General features: G+C 40.4%; 1 protein-coding gene across 1 annotated transcript in view; it reads right to left on the bottom strand.

Annotated features, from left to right (window-relative positions):
- Positions 1-3,837: 3,837 nt before the first annotated feature.
- Positions 3,838-13,189, bottom strand: part of capn5a (calpain 5a) — a 52,266-nt gene continuing 42,914 nt past the window's right edge. The window contains exons 9-13 of the mRNA XM_017719514.2: positions 10,768-10,890; positions 9,396-9,592; positions 8,458-8,579; positions 8,237-8,373; positions 3,838-5,349 (exon numbers count right to left, since the gene is read on the bottom strand). Coding sequence (XP_017575003.1) covers positions 5,167-5,349; positions 8,237-8,373; positions 8,458-8,579; positions 9,396-9,592; positions 10,768-10,890 — 762 coding nt within the window. The 3' untranslated portion in view covers positions 3,838-5,166. The remainder of the gene's footprint in view (positions 5,350-8,236; positions 8,374-8,457; positions 8,580-9,395; positions 9,593-10,767; positions 10,891-13,189) is intronic.

Genomic DNA, 13,189 nt, shown 5'->3' on the forward strand with positions numbered 1-13,189 from the left:
CACAGCCAATGAACATTACATTAAGCATAATCAATGGTTCATATTTATTCTACATATACAAGAAAGTCAGAGACGAGCCTTCAGCTTAACTTCTGTTCAAAACAGCCATTAAGTACAAGATTAGATTACACCAGTCAGGCAAAACATTCTGACCACCTCCTTGTTTCTACTCTCACTGTCCATTTTATCAGCTCCACTTACTGTATAGCTGCACTTTTTAGTTCTACAGTTACAGACTGTAGTCCATCTGTTTCTCTGATACTTTGTTACCCTGTTCTTCAGTGGTCAGGACCCCGCGTGGACCCTCACAGAGCAGGTACTATTTGGGTGGTGGATCATTCTCAGCACTGCAGTAACACTGACGTGCTGGTGAGAGTGGATCAGACACAGCAGTGCTGCTGGAGTTTTTAAACAATGTTTCCACTTACTGTCCACTCTATTGGACACTCCTTCCTTGTCGGTCCACCTTGTAGATGTACAGTCAGAGACGATAGCTCATCTGCTGCTGCACAGTTTGTGTTGGTCATCCTCTAGTCCTTCATCAGTGGTCACAGGACACTGCCCAAAGTGTGCTGCCCACAGGACGCTGTTGGCTGGATGTTTTCGGTTGGTGGACTATTCTCAGTCCAGTAGCGACACTGAGGTGTTTAAAAACTCCAGCAGCACTGCTGTGTCTGATTCACTCAGACCAGTGCAACACAAACTGACACACCACCACCACATCAGTGTTACTGCAGTGCTGAGAATGATCCACCACCCAAATAGTACCTGCTCTGTGAGGGTCCATGGGGGTCCTGAAACCCTGAAGAACAGGGTAACAAAGTATCAGAGAAACAGATGGACTACAGTCTGTAAATGTAGAACTTCTAAGTGCAGCTATAGAGTAAGTGGAGCACCTGATTGGTGCTCTTGCTTTGTGCTTCTTTCATTTTGACGTTACGTTTTTATACACACAGAAACCAAAAGGAACAACAGATTTCTCAAAATGTAGTGGAGGAAAAAGTCAGATATTAGACTTTGAAATGTAGTGGAGTGAAAGTAAAAAGTCACCCAGAACGGAAAAACGTCAGTACAGATACACGAAAAAATACTTAAGTACAGAAACCAATTACATTTACTGAGTTACTGTCCACCACTGAGAATGAAGTAATTAATAGTTTATCCTTTTTATCATTTATTTCCTGACAGTTTTCAGCATTCTACTGTCATTACGAAAACACACAGATAAGCACAAACTACACACCCATCACTCTCAGTGGGCCCTTTTTTATCCACTAGTGATTGTGGAGCTGTGGAAAAAGGTCACGACTTCCATACAGCAAGAGACAGCATTCAATATCCTTACTTAGTCACACACCACTGACTTTTACAGCAGCATCTCTAGACGTTTCTGTTCATCCACACTCGCGTACCCCTGCACCACATACCACCGATGGGACTTGTATACAGGTATTTAATGATCCGATTAATTACTCTTTATGAAAAAATATACAAAGTTATCAAGCAGGTGTGTAGATCAAGAGCTACTTCAATACTGGAGAAGCAGCTCTGATCATTGAAGGGATCTTATGGTCTTAAACTGGTGTTTAATATGTTATTTGTAGTGTTATGCAGTTCTCTCACTACAATACCCTGCATGCAACACACAACAACCACTGAATCCCAGAGGTGTTGCCCAGTCTTGACTGCTATCCTAACCACTGACCTACAGTTTAATAAAGACAAACAAGCTGCCGTTAGCGTAACCGTTAGCACCTTCCAACCTTTCCACACTTATTTCAGCCACAGAAATGAACCCAACATGTTTTAAACCTGCTAACCTTGGCATTGGCTTGTCCTCTTCAGCTGATGAGGCAGTTCTGTTGTGTGATTAATCAATTTGCCTGGCTGTAATGATGGGAAAACAATTAACACAGTTATGGCTTCAGTAAGCAGTTCTGTGTCTGGGCAGTAACGTTAGCCATCCGGACTCCCTTTGCTTTTGAAAGATTTTAAATGGCCAAACCCAAAAAAACACTCAAAGCAGATGCGTTTCTGTAAACGTTTCTCCCACCTTAACATATATGGCACTGCATGAGGATAATCAGGCTATAAATACCTGTGTGTGTGACAAGATTCATAGATTGAGAAGAGGTGGTACAGTGCAGCGAATGTCGCATTCAATGTGTGGGTCACAAAGCAGATTTTAATGATTGGCAAAAAGGATAATGTATACACACTATATATAAATTATATATATATATATATATATATATATACACACACACACACACACACACACACTCCCTGGGCACTTTACTAGGTACACTCTTTGTCCATTTTATCAGCTCCACTTGCCAAATAAGTTTCTGCTGTGTCTTATCCACTTGCACCAGCGCAACACACACTAACATATCACCACCACGCCAGTGTTACTGCACTGCTGAGAATGACCCACCATCCAAATAATACCTGCTCTGTGGGGGTCCTCAGTGAGCAAAGTATCAGAGAAACAGATGGACTACAGTCTGTAACTGTAGAACTACAAAGTGCTCCTATAGAGTAAGTGGAGCTGATAAAATGGACAATAAAGACAGTAAAGTGTATAGGTCTACATATAACACAAAACTGCACTGCAAATGCATCGATTCAGTTCACTTTATTTCAGAGTTCACTTTACTGAATACATGAATATGAAATGAAAAAGTAGAGAGTTTCAGGTTTAACTCTGACAGAGACTTTAAGTCCGGTCAATTTACAAACACAACTTTTTGACAAGAAATTATCCAAACGCGCAGAAACAATGAACTCACTGAACTCACTGAAAAAGGAGTAATAAAATAACTCATTAAGCTTTTCTTATAAGACAAAAGAAAAAGTAAATGAGGGAGTAAAAAAGAAAAAGTAAACAAAAAACACAGTAAACAAAAGACAAAGTAAACGAGTGAAAGAGTAAATGAGAAGAAGTAAAGTGACTGAGATGAAGCAGGAAATAAATTAGGCACTTCTTTGGTAAACACAAACATGCAGATGTTACAGCTTCATCTCATTCAGCTTTATACTTCCTCTCCGGGCCACTTCCAGTCCAAGAGCGGGCACAGTAATTATCATTAAGAATTAATTTAGTCATAGCAGGATGGTAAACAGACTCCAGTGAAATCAACATCATAAAGTCTTTTAAACAGGAACGTTCCCATTTGGCAGAAGACATTTACAAATACCTACAGATGTATAAAATATATAATAAAGTACTTCTAAAAAAACATTTGTAGTGCTTAAAGAGTATATTTCATATCAGGAGATATTTCACTTTACTAAGACAAGAGAGTAAACAAAGTAAAAGTAAACACACAAGACTTTAAACCTTCTCCCCGCATGAATGGCACTCTCTTAAATGTCTGATATATGCTGCCACCAAGTGGTCATCTTTGGTTATTACATTATAGTGGTACCTCCTGTTTACGTTGGCACTTCTGATTCAGTGTAAACTGTATACATTAGTTTATAAGCTTTGGAGCTTTGTGAGGTCCAGCACCAACTTCCACTTAACGTTTTAAAGGGGAAGTCCACCCACTTTTAAAAACTTGTATAATAAAAATTGTTAAGACGCAAATCAGAGTGGTTTGGTGTGAAATGCCCTGTCCTAGAGAAACTTATCGAGTCAGAGTTGTTCACAGTGGTGGTGACAGGAACCAGACATCCACCTCTAAAAGCTCTTCACAGAAAGATATGTCACGAAATGGTTATGAATTCAGCGCCTGATGCCCGAGTCATTGTTTTTCAGTGGTACGTGGTTGGTATAGTGCAGTGTAGAGGTTAACACCTCTGCCTTCTACACTGTAGACAGGGGTTCAATCCCCCACCAGGGCAGCACCCTATACTATACCAATAAGAGTCCTTGGGCAAGACTCCCAATACCACCTTTGCCTTCCTGTGTAAAATGATCACATTGTAAGTCTCTCTGGATAAGAGTGTCTGCCAAATGTCAATGTATTGAGACAGGATTTGGGCTTAAAACTAATTTTTTAAAGCCATTCATGGTGGTGAGGATACTGCAGGATACTATAAGGCGAAAAGCAAAATATTTTTTCAGATTTGCCACTATTTCAGCATTATTAGCGGTACATATCATCGCTGTTGATTTAGATTTTATGGCATCATTTGGGCAGAGCAGCTGTTTGTGTTCTAAAAATGGACCAATAGAAATGTCCCAGTTGTTTAGAAAAAAATCTCATTACAATACGATACATTAAAGGTTAAGAACTTGGTGGTCTGCTCCCGTTAAGTTACCACTGGAGACCCTTTTTTTTGTGCATGATGACGATATAAAGCTCAGAAAACACATGTAGGTCCACTGGTGGTTTTGGATAGTAAATTAAATGGCTATATTTGTGTTACAGACATTGTGACTTCGGTTTTCCATCACCACCAATAAACCATTTCTTATCGAATCACTCTGAATGACTCAACAACTGAAGCAGGAATTTTGGACGACTGGTGGAATTCCCCTTTTGTACAGGCACTTCTAAATTAACCTGATTCCACCAGTCTGATTGGCTGTCTGGTTCACACAACGTGTCCAGGTGTAATTTAGCCTGGAGAACATTTGGATTACAGCAGTTCCCTGCAATACTGAGTTATCCATATACTGAGTACCTACATGTCCTGAGTACTAAGCGCATTGCGTAAACAAGTTTAATGACTGTCCAGCACGTAATGACTTTGGATGGTTGGTTGGCTACATGGTAATGGCACACAATTCCCAGCATTTAGAGAACTCCAAAGTGGCATCATCAGTCAAGCGCTTGAAATAAGAAAATATAATATCTGAAATAAACAGCTAAAAGGTTTTTGGTCCAGGAGAAGACGTAAACAAAACTCATTAAAAGAAGAGCTTAACCAAACAAACTAACACAACAAATGGAAGCCAGTAGCCACAAATATGTGTGAATGCATGTGACTATCCACTTTCATTCATTTCATAGCAAGTCGTTATTAATATAAAAAATTTTAAATGAGCTAAAAAGGCCACTGAGGTACATTAGACAGAAGTAGCCAGAAGCTTTTTGAAGTATTTAGGTATATACACACACTACACCTCAACGCACATGAGCTCTGAGTTACCACAGGTGAGCATGACACACGATCGCCACGGTGATGGTCCGGTTTGGGCCGGCCTGGCGGGTCTCAGATGTTGGTCAGGACGTTGCTGGTGATGACACTCACGCTGAGCATGCCCGGGAGGTCACTGCCCTGCCGGCTGCCTTTGCCTCGCAGGTGGACAGTGTGGTGCTGCTGCAGGTCTGACACGTCACCACTCAGAGTGATCTGACCCATAAAGGAGTCGTTCAGGACATTCTTGTTGTAGATCTGCAAAGGAGAAAAACAGTAGAATATGTAAATGAATACATATGCTATTCATGAATTGAGCGACATCCCATTCTTAATCCACAGGGTTTAATATGATGTCGGCCCACCCTTTGCAGCTATAACAGCTTCAACTCTTCTGGGAAGGCTTTCCACAAGGGTTAGGAGTGTGTTTATGGGAATTTTTGACCGTTCTTCCAGAAGCACATTTGTGAGGTCAGACACTGATGTTGGATGAGAAGGCCTGGCTCACAGTCTCCGCTCTAATTCATCCCAAAGGTGTTCTGTCAGGTTGAGGTCAGGACTGTGCAGGCCAGTCAAGTTCATCCATGTCTTTATGGACCTGCTTTCTGTTCCAACATGACTGGTGCGCAGTCATTTTACGTGGTCAACCACTTCGTGGCCAAGTTGCTGTCGTTCCCAATCGCTTCCACTTTGTTATAATCCCGCTGACAATTGACTGTGGAATATTTAGTAGTGAGAAAATTTGACGTCTAGACTTGCTGCACAGGTGGCGTCTGATCACAGTGCCACGCTGGAATTCACTGAGCTCCTGAGAGCGACCCATTCTTTCACTAATGTCTGTAGAAGCAGTCTGCAGTCCTAGGGGCTTGGGTTTATACACCTGTGGCCATGGAAATGATTGGAACGCCTGAATTCAATTATCTGGATGAGTGACTGAATACTTTTGGAAATATAGTGTACCTCTCATTTAGGAGCTTTAGTGTTTTATTTTATGCCAAGGCTGCTTTCACAGTTTGAGATTCTGTTGCACTGTACTGTTCTCATCTAGTTTGGTTAGTTTCTCACTGCAGTGGTTTAAATGAACCAAATTATAGATGTAGGTGTTCATTGTGTTCTTTGATTAGTCAGAGATTAGGCGGGGTTACAACGCTCCATTACTTTTTTCTTTTCACTTTCACAAGCCTGTCCTGATCTGTCTCTCACATAGAGTGGGGTGCAAAGACCTGAGACCTCTTGTGAAAATGCTTCATTTCTAATTTAATACCCTCTATTTTCAGCATTATAATCTAAATGAAAAGTAGAATCTGAAATTTTAACATTCATTTTCAAATTTCTCAGTATGTGGTTTGCCCCCCTTGCTTTAATCACAACATAGACTTTGTGCAAAAGCTCAAATAGATCAAATAAACTTGGTTAGTCTCTCTAGAACAGATCATTTCACATCAAACCTCTCTGAATGAATTTGTTTACATCTTAATGACTTAATAATGCAAAAAACTGAAAATGTGGTGAAATTCCCCTTGTTGCTTCTAATCTTTGTCTTTTTAAATCTTTTGATATAATCGTTTAAACATGGGTGTCAATAGAAGAGCTAAGACCAAAGCAACTGACGTTTCTGTACAAAGGCCTCAACATTGGCAATTTTGCTTCATTTTGAATGGTGACCAAAAATTCTACAGCATGCTGTTGTTTATTTAAGTTCACATGAAAAAAATTCCCAAATTTTCTAAAGTGGTCTCAGACTTTTGCACCCCACTGTATATTCTTGATCAAATGCCTTATCAAACCCGAAACATCATTCGATGTGGACTATTTTAATTACACCTCAGTCTGAATTCAATCAGATTGTCAATGTTCTGGACATCAAGAAAAAAAAGCAGGCAGTGAATGCAGTGAAAGTGAATGCAAACGTTGTTCCTTTTTATGTAAATATAATTCTGCGTAATGTTCAATTACATAGAATTACAATGTACTGCAATGTACAATTTAATGTACAATTAATGTACAATTTTATGCATTAAGTAACTGGGGGCAATCATGGGCTGGAGGTTAGGAAACTGGCCTTGTGACCGGAAGGTCGCCGGTTCGATCCCCCGAGCCGACAGTACATGACTGAGGTGTCCTTGAGCAAGACACCTATCCCCCAACTGCTCCCCGGGAGCTGAGGATAGGACTGCCCACCACTCTGGGCAAGTGTGCTTACTGCCCCGTAGTGTGTATGTGGTGTTTCACTGCATGGAGGGGTTAAATGCAGAGGTGAAATTCCCCCGTTGTGGGACTAATAAGGTTCTCTTAATCGAGACGGAGAGTTATTCAGAGTGGTTTGGTGTGAAACGCTCCACTAGAGAAACTTAATTCTTCACAGTGATGGTAATTGGAATCAGCTCCCTCACAGAAAGAAAATAGAAACATAAAATAGTTACAAATATGATCTGATGCCAGAGACAGTGTTTTATGACGTAATTCATGGCAGGAAGGTGCATGCAGGGTGTTTAAAGTGAAAATAGTCCCCAAAGAAAATTATTTTTTCAGATTTATCACTTTTTACCATCATCAACATTCCATACAAAAGCTCAGAAGACACATGTAAGCTCACTGCCGGTCTTGAATAGTAAATCAAATGGCTACATTGCTGTTGTAGACATGGCGACACCTGGTTCCTATCACCACTACTGTAAAGAAATCTGTACATTTCTCTAGTGAACCATTTCACATCAAACCACTCGGAATGACTGATTACATCCCAGTGATTGAATTATGTAGATTTTTTTTTTTTTTTAATGAGTGGAATACACTCGTTGCTCGTTTGGACTCGTTCTTGACTAATCATGGTCTTGGACTCAAAGGTGGTTCTGACTTCAGCCCTAGAAGTAAAAGATGGTAAAGAAAGAGAAGGAAGACTGTTTGGCAGTAAATGGCTAGAGCTAAAAACCTTTGTACACTTTATAAGTCGGACCAAACGCTATAAATTCAAAACACCTGAATGCATCAAATGCGCAGGTTCACCTCTATTAAACACTTAATGGGATAAAGATGAAAGTGCTGTTGTTTCTCTTTCTACAAGCCCACGCTTGTTCATTTTTGAAGTAGTGAATGTATTTTGTTGAGTGTGCTTGGTCTGGATCCACTCAGATGTCCCACATACCTCAATGAGGATGCCCTGTTTGGGTTTCTTTCTGTAGAACAATGCCTTCACATCGAAGTCGGGACTCAGAGTGCTTTTGTGGACGTGGGAGCGCACTTTCTCCCCTTCACAGCTGATGATAACGTACGGGTCAGACGCTGCGAAGAGAGTACAGTCAGTCACAAACCTCTGATAAACGTTCTAAACAGACAGCGCAGGGAAAAAAAGACAGAAAAACCTACAGCCATCTGAGTCCTGACCCTGCAGCCCCACGGCCTTCATCACATGCACCTGTGTGACCAGCTGTGGATATCCACACAGGCCCGTCCAGCATGTCTGCGGAGGCTCATCCAGGGTCAGCTCTCTGAGACACAGACACACACACTTATCTCTTCCCAGAAATTAGACAAGAAATGTGCTGAACTACAAACCCAGTCCCAGAAAGTAAAAATAGAAACCAGGGGTTTATAAATCTACCTGTATTTGAACAAAAACAGTACAAAGACAATTTACACCAATCAGGCATAACATTATGACCTCGTTTCTATGCTCAATGTCCATATTATCAGCTCCACTTATATATACACTATTGTATAGCTGCACTTTGTAGTTCTACAGTTACAGACTGTAGTCCATCTGTTTCTCTGATACTTTGTTACCCTGTTCTTCAATGGTCAGGACCCCCATGGACCCTCACGAACAGGTACTATTTGGGTGGTGGATCTTTCTTAGCACTGTAGTAACACTGATGTGGTGGTGGTGTGTTAGCGTGTGTTGTGCTGGTCTGAGGAAATCAGACAGCAGTGCTCAGTGGTGACAACAGTTTGGGAATTTCGTGTAAGGAGCTGGAGAACGAACTGCCGGCTGTGCAGCGAGTGGGCGGAGCTTGCTACTCTGACGTAGCAACAAGCTGCTCGTTAAGGAACTATAATTTGGAGGAAGGAACTGAACATTAAAACATATTAAACTCCGCGTTCACGGCCCAGTTTATTAATTTCTTACTGTATTTATTTAACTGTTGTATTAAAGCAGTAGAGCACTCGAGGAGTGTGTTATCACCAATAACATCACGGCTGTAATTTGGTCGCAGACACGAGCCAAAGGCATGTCATTTAATCATCTGTGTTTGTGTACTTAACTGTGGAACACTTCGGGCAAAACTGTGCTCTGTGATGATTACCTGCAGTCTGAAGGCACATCTGTGAAGACTCGTAGCAGAAAGTCTCCTTGCAGGCCGGGGTCAAAAGTGGTGGGGATGATTACGTATCTGCCCTCGTTCAGGTCCTTACGCACAAACACGCTGCGAGAGTTGATGAAGATGGAGCTACACATCTTCTGCTGGCTCATGTGCATGCGATACATCCGGTTCAGCTCCACCTAATGGAAGGGAAAAGCATAACACAAACACAAACAATTCTGTTTGCCCTCATAAACAACTTGGGTGTGGTTCACAAGACACCAAAAAAAGTAAACAGAGCCTTTATGTGTGGGTGGGTGAGCAGTGGTTGACAGTAACTGAGTAAATGTAATGAGTTACTCTACTTAAGTATTTTTTCGTGTATCTGTACTGAAGTTTTTCCACTCTGGGTGACTTTTTACTTTCACTCCACTACATTTCAAAGTCTAATATCTGACTTTTTCCTCTGCTACATTTTGAGAAATCTGTCGTTCCTTTTGGTTTCTGTGTGTATAAAAAAGTAACACGTCAAAAACGAAAGAAGCGCAAAGCAAGAGCACCAATCAGGGCACAGCGGTCACTTTGTTTAGAGCTGGTTTTGACCTGTTGGTCATACCGACCCAGTGCAGCACACGGTTCACAACATTTTGGGAGAGTCTGTTCAACATAAATGATGAACTAACCTAACTTTGTGTAAATAGAGCACAATATAGAAATATGTCCACATATGCAGTCGTGACTGACGCGGCTTTTTTCTGAATTTCTACAAACACCATTTCATTTTATAGTAAATTAGTTTGAGCTGGTCTATGTTTATGAACAGAGACCTACAGATCAATATAGTAAAGGAGCTCATTTGTGATCCTGAGTTTAAAGCCAGTTTTTATTAAACTTAAACTTGGAACTAAGTTGTAAATAAATCTTAAACTGAAACTTTGCTTGTTTGTAAAAGTGATTTTAGAGCCACTCGGTTCTCCCTGATGGAAACTGTTTACCTTCAGTTTTTTGTGCTTATGATCATTTTAATAGACGTCAGCGTCACTAATTAATGACGTTCTATTAAAAGACTGGTTTACCAAGAGAGACACTGGAGGACTTTCACCTGAAATGAGTTCATGAAGCCAGTCTGGTTATAAAAATGATAACAGGACATCAGAGCCATAATTAATCTTTTAGTACTTTCACTTTTGATACTTAAGTACATTTGAAGGTGAATACTTTAGTACTTTTACTCAAGTTGAGGTCTAGAGTAAGGACTTCTACTTTTACTGGAGTAATATTTTACCTTGGGTAAATTGAGTACTACTTTAACTCAGGTACATGGTTTGTGTACTTCGTCCACTACTGTGTGTGAGAGAGAGAGGGAGGGGAGTACCTTTTGAATGTCGAAGCCAATGGCCAGGTTTTCTCCTTTTCCATCTTTAGAACGAGCTCTCCTGTCCTTCTGCTGCAAACAGATCAACACCTCGTCCTCAGGCTTTTTCACCTCAAATACATACTGGAAGAAAAGCACAAAGACAAACATCAACACAAAAAAACTGACAATGAAACATTTATTTCATACACACCAGGGCTGTGTTTTGCCAAATGGGTCATTATATGACTAAATTGTTTTATCCTCCTTGTAAACAGTCACTAAAGTAGCTTTTTATCATTTGAGAAATTTCACTAAAGGTTCAGCCTTTTCTCTCTCAGAGTGATGCAGAAAATCGTATTTATGCATGTGTTACAGCAGAGTTGATCACTGTACTGGTCCTGTAACTGGACGTCCTAAGAAAACAATCCATTCTTTACAGCTCAGACAAAAATGTAGCATCAGCATCCTAACAAAAACAACACAGCAAGATCAGATCAGTCCTGCCTTAAACGAACTGCACTGGCTGCCTGTATCATTCAGGACAGATTTTAAGGCTCTAAATGACTTTAAAGCACTGTCTGAGTGTCTGTCTGTTTATGATCTTAGATCTGCAGATTCTGACCTTCTACAAACATCCTCTGTAAAATACAGAAAACCTGGAGAGACTCGTTCAGTTCTGCTTCTGCATCTTTTACTAGACAGTCAAACTCTGTCAAAGTGCTCACTTTTAAGAAGCATCTAAAAATGTATCACTTTAACTCAGCATCTAATTAAAACTCTGATGTCTCATTTTAAAAATTTACATTTATCTTTACAGCATTTAGCAGACGCTCTTATCCAGAATGACTTATAAGAAGTGCTTTGTCAATCTAGAGAAAGTATCTTTGCTAGTTGCCAGTAGGTTAGAGAGAAAGACGGTCCTGAGCTCAGATAGTGCTAGAAACAAAAGTCACTGTTGATACCAAGAGAAAAGAAGCAGAGTTGAACACAGAACTTTGTGCAATACATTATAATATAATACAATACAGTAGACTACTATATATATGATTTTAAATTAGTACTCATAATGTCTTGAACTACTGTTGAGCTTTATCACCTGTCCCTAAAGCACTCTGAGCTGTAAAGTGATATATAAATAAAAGATCATTTTTACTATTGTTATCAAGGGGCATTTGTGGGCTGGGGGTTAGGGAACCAGCCCTGTGACCAGAAGGTTGCCGGTTCGATCCCCTTGGCTGACAGTCCATGACTGAAGTGCCCTTGAGCAAGGCACCTAACCCCCAATTGCTCCCTGGGCACCGCGGATAGGGCTGCCAACTGCTCCAGGCAAGTGTGCTCACTGCTCCCTAGTGTGTGTGTGTGTGTTCACTAGTGTGCATGTATGTGGGTGTTTCAGTGCACGGGTGGTTTAAATGCAGAGGTCTAATTTCACAGTGTGCAAAAACAGTGACAAATTGTAAATTCTATTCATTATTATTGTTTATAATACACATGACAATTTTATACACAAGCTGGCCGAGATTGGAATCAATCTGGAATCATGGAATTTATATTCATTTTCACCAGTGTTGACGTTACTCCTTCACCAAAGTGTCCTAGCATGATTATGTATGACTCATTGTTTTCACACAATTTTTTTTTTTTTTTAAATTCAGTTTTGAAGTTATTTATACTGAGACTTTGGCTAATAATGTGGAGGATTAACTCAATAAGTAGAGATTCTTGTGTTAAAAATGTTTATTTTGTATATGTGAGAAAACATCACAAACAGTGGTTTTCATTTTCAATGATTAGTTGTCCAGAGTGTTTTTATGCTGATTCACAGTGATAGTAAGAGTGATAAAGGCCTCATTTCTCCTTAAGCCAATGTAACTCACAAACACAGCTGTGAAGCAGCTGCTGTACTTTTGATAAAGTGGACACTTCTGCTCAGGTTCTGATCTGAGAGCTTTAAAAGTAGTCATGAGTAACCAAGAGCACGCCGTGCCATCAAAAACTGCAGTAATGTTTTCAAAACATTTGGACAGTCAATCTCAGGTGGCACCCGTAAATGGAAATTACTGGATATACTGAATGTTACTGTAAAATTAAACAACAGTTAGTTCCGGCCAAGTGAGCTGATTGGTTGAGAGGTGTTATAACTGTGCTGTTATTTCACCATAACAGGTTTCTCACAAACACTATCACTCCACTGAGACGCCGTTGCTAAGCAACGACTTTGACAGCTGTAGAAGACGCTCAAGACATTTGAACGTTTTTACTTCTTACTTTGCCACAAACAGAAAACAGACACTGTTAAGATCACATTTGACCGACAGCCGATTTGGTCAGACTCTGAAGATGATACTAAATCCCCAAACTGTCAGTCAATCTGTGTGGAGCTGGAGAACGAACCTCCAGCTGAGCAGTGAGTGGGCGGAGCTTGTTACTCTGACGTAGC

Source organism: Pygocentrus nattereri, chromosome 7 (genome assembly GCF_015220715.1).
Source record: "Pygocentrus nattereri isolate fPygNat1 chromosome 7, fPygNat1.pri, whole genome shotgun sequence".
Lineage (NCBI taxonomy): Eukaryota > Metazoa > Chordata > Actinopteri > Characiformes > Serrasalmidae > Pygocentrus > Pygocentrus nattereri.